This window comes from Chenopodium album, chromosome 10 (genome assembly GCF_948465745.1).
Source record: "Chenopodium album chromosome 10, dcCheAlbu1.1, whole genome shotgun sequence".
In the NCBI taxonomy this organism is placed as follows: Eukaryota; Viridiplantae; Streptophyta; class Magnoliopsida; order Caryophyllales; family Amaranthaceae; genus Chenopodium; species Chenopodium album.
In genome coordinates this window covers 43,453,151-43,456,177 of record NC_137843.1, presented here as the reverse complement: position 1 = coordinate 43,456,177, position 3,027 = coordinate 43,453,151, and the positions used below count along the sequence as shown (strand labels likewise).

At 40.6% G+C, this 3,027-nt stretch overlaps 1 protein-coding gene across 1 annotated transcript; it reads left to right on the top strand.

Annotated features, from left to right (window-relative positions):
* The first annotated feature begins 569 nt into the window (after nucleotides 1–569).
* LOC145563952 (WD repeat-containing protein LWD1) lies at nucleotides 570–1,826 on the top strand. Its single transcript, XM_081624333.1, has one exon. The coding sequence runs from the start codon at nucleotides 683–685 to the stop codon at nucleotides 1,739–1,741; it is 1,059 nt and encodes a 352-aa protein (XP_081480459.1). The 5' UTR covers nucleotides 570–682; the 3' UTR covers nucleotides 1,742–1,826.
* The last annotated feature ends 1,201 nt before the right edge of the window (nucleotides 1,827–3,027 follow it).

Below are 3,027 nucleotides of genomic sequence, written 5' to 3'. Positions count from 1 at the left end.
AAATACACTCAAAATCATACGTGACTAGGCCACAATTCACAATTCAATACATGTCATTGCAATTTCACATTTTGTCAATAAGTTGGGGCAAAAAATCTTACCTTTAAACGCGCAATTAGGGGAAAAATCGTCACTTTCGTACTTCCATAGATTGTAGCTTCCTTCTCCAGTTGATAGGGACGGCTCACCGCATTCAATTCCACTGTTCAATTGTGGTAAAGTGAGTGTCTTCTTTAATGGAGTAAACAGAGGAGAGAGAGTGTGAAAGGGAGGGAAATGAAATTGAAGAGGGAAAAAGAAGGTTGTTGGGAGTCATTAATGCCACGTTGGCTTCTTAGGGAGGGAATGGAAGTCAAGGCTTGACTTCCACCTGCAACCTCATTTATTAGCCGGTTACCCGTAACCTGTTCCATTAATAGAAAATAGGGGTCAAAGGTGGTTCCATTTAGAAATAAATTAAAGGTTGTTCCATTATTGAAAGACAAGTGAAAGGTGGTATTATTCCTGGCAAATTTTCCTTACTAAAATAACTTCACTTCTACTATCACACTGAGAGAGTGAGAGCAACAACCGGTGTTCCAAAACCCCAACCCTCCGGCCCCCATTTCACCTCAAAAAAATCCTCAACATTCAACTCCACCCCAAAAAAAAGCTGAAACCTTGAAAACCTCCATTAACAAGAATGGGAGCAAGCAGTGAGCCATTATCAATGAACCCAGAACCCTTCTCTTCCGACGACCAACAAAAACAACGCTCCGAAATCTACACCTACGAAGCACCCTGGCACATCTACTCCATGAATTGGAGCGTTCGTCGCGACAAAAAATACCGTCTCGCAATCGCTTCCCTCCTCGAACACTCCCAAAACCGCGTCGAAATCGTTCAACTCGACGATTCAACCGGTGAAATCAAAGCTGACCCTTCTCTCTCCTTTGACCACCCTTACCCACCCACCAAAGCAATCTTCATTCCCGACAAAGATTGCTCCAAACCCGATTATCTCGCTACTTCCTCCGATTACCTTCGAATCTGGCACATCAATTCAGATTCCAACTCTGTTGAGCTCAAATCTCTTCTTAATGGGAACAAGAATTCCGAGTATTGTGGACCCTTAACCTCGTTTGATTGGAATGAGGCTGAACCGCGTCGTATTGGGACTTCTTCGATTGATACGACGTGTACGATTTGGGATATTGAAAGGGAAACTGTTGATACTCAATTGATTGCGCATGATAAGGAGGTTTATGATATTGCTTGGGGTGGTGCTGGGGTTTTTGCGTCGGTTTCGGCTGATGGGTCTGTTAGGGTTTTTGATTTGAGGGATAAAGAACATTCGACGATAATTTACGAGAGTTCTGAGCCTGATACTCCTTTGGTTAGATTAGGGTGGAATAAGCAAGACCCAAGATATATGGCAACTATTATAATGGATAGTCCTAAGGTTGTTGTGTTGGATATTCGGTTTCCGACGCTTCCGGTGGTGGAGTTGCAGAGGCATCAAGCAAGTGCTAATGCTATTGCTTGGGCACCTCATAGTTCTTGTCATATTTGTACTGCTGGTGATGATATGCAGGCTTTGATTTGGGACTTGTCTTCAATGGGGCAGCCTGTGGAAGGTGGGTTGGACCCGATTTTGGCGTACACGGCTGGGGCGGAGATTGAGCAGCTTCAGTGGTCGTCGTCTCAGCCTGATTGGGTTGCCATTGCTTTCTCTAATAAGCTTCAGATTCTCAGGGTTTGATTGGTAGAGTAGAAAATTGATTGGAGATAAGTGTAGCATATAATTAATTGTTTATTTATGGAAGGGAAAATTGTTATTTGGTTGTTGCTATTGTGTTTCTGTTGTGTTTTGTGCTTAATAATGTTGGCATAGTAAGGTAGTGTTTGGGTTTGGATGATTAGTGACTATGTTATGATGTTATGTTTAGCATAGTTAGTGAGTCTTTGAATTGTGATCTGTTTGTTTGACTGTATTGGAAAAAAAAAAGTAAAAAAATGTGGTGTGATGATGTTGCAGAATGAAATTACAGACTAAAATAGGACATCGATAATGTTGTTGATTATATTTGTGAGTTGAATGTAAACTGGCCGAGGTGTTATGTAATGTTCAAGTTGGACTGATGCTAAAATCTGATAGCAGTTGCAAATTATAATCTTTGCTGCTTCTATACTGGTTTGTAGTTACAATGGATAGATTATCGGTTGTGCTCTTTGATGCTACACTCACTAAGCTTGAGGGGCTGAAGCATATAAATGTCATGGATTACCGGTTTCTGGTGAAGGTTACAATTTACTGTATGCCCTGGGAATATGTTTCAGTTTTCACTGATGTGCTACATGCTGTTGTAAATTGTAATATTTGCATGTTGCTGAACCGCCTATAAGTCTAGAACTTGAATATGCTCAATTCTGTTGCTGAAGCCTGTAGTGGACTATAGCTTGAAGATGCTCAATTCTATGCTCAAAAGCCCGGCCTACTGATGCCCTGCACCACCGCATCTGGCCACTTACTAGTATCATACCATGGCCAATAACCAGGCCTAGCCATGCCTTTTGGAGTTACGTGGCTGTCAATTCTTTAACCACGGATTATAAAATTTATGTCTGCGACCTGTGTTGATTTGGTCATCATGCAGCCAATGTGCCTCATCTGCATTTGGGCTAGCTGCCTTCTCAGATTCAAACTTGTGTGTCCTTGTGAGAGCTAGAGAGTATTTATTATGCTTGTGTGTATTGTTACTACTAACGTATGCGACTGTGCTCCCAGTAAATGTATATTATTCCCTTTAATCATCATCGATTTCTGTTATTAGTATATGATGTCGAAGTTGCCTGATGATGTAAATGCCAGATTTCATACTTCTCTTGCCAGTCAGGACTGTAGGAACTTTTTTTTTTTTTTTTGTACTTCCTCTTTTTTTTTTTAGTTGACACGTTTCTTTAGTCACATTTGTCAATGTACAAATTCAATCATTAATATCTTTAATGACTGATAAGATAAAATTATAGAAAGTTGATATATTTTGA

Excerpts from the sequence above, each read along its gene's own strand:
- LOC145563952 (XM_081624333.1), top strand. The coding sequence starts at position 683 with ATGGGAGCAAGCAGTGAGCCATTATCAATGAACCCAGAACCCTTCTCT.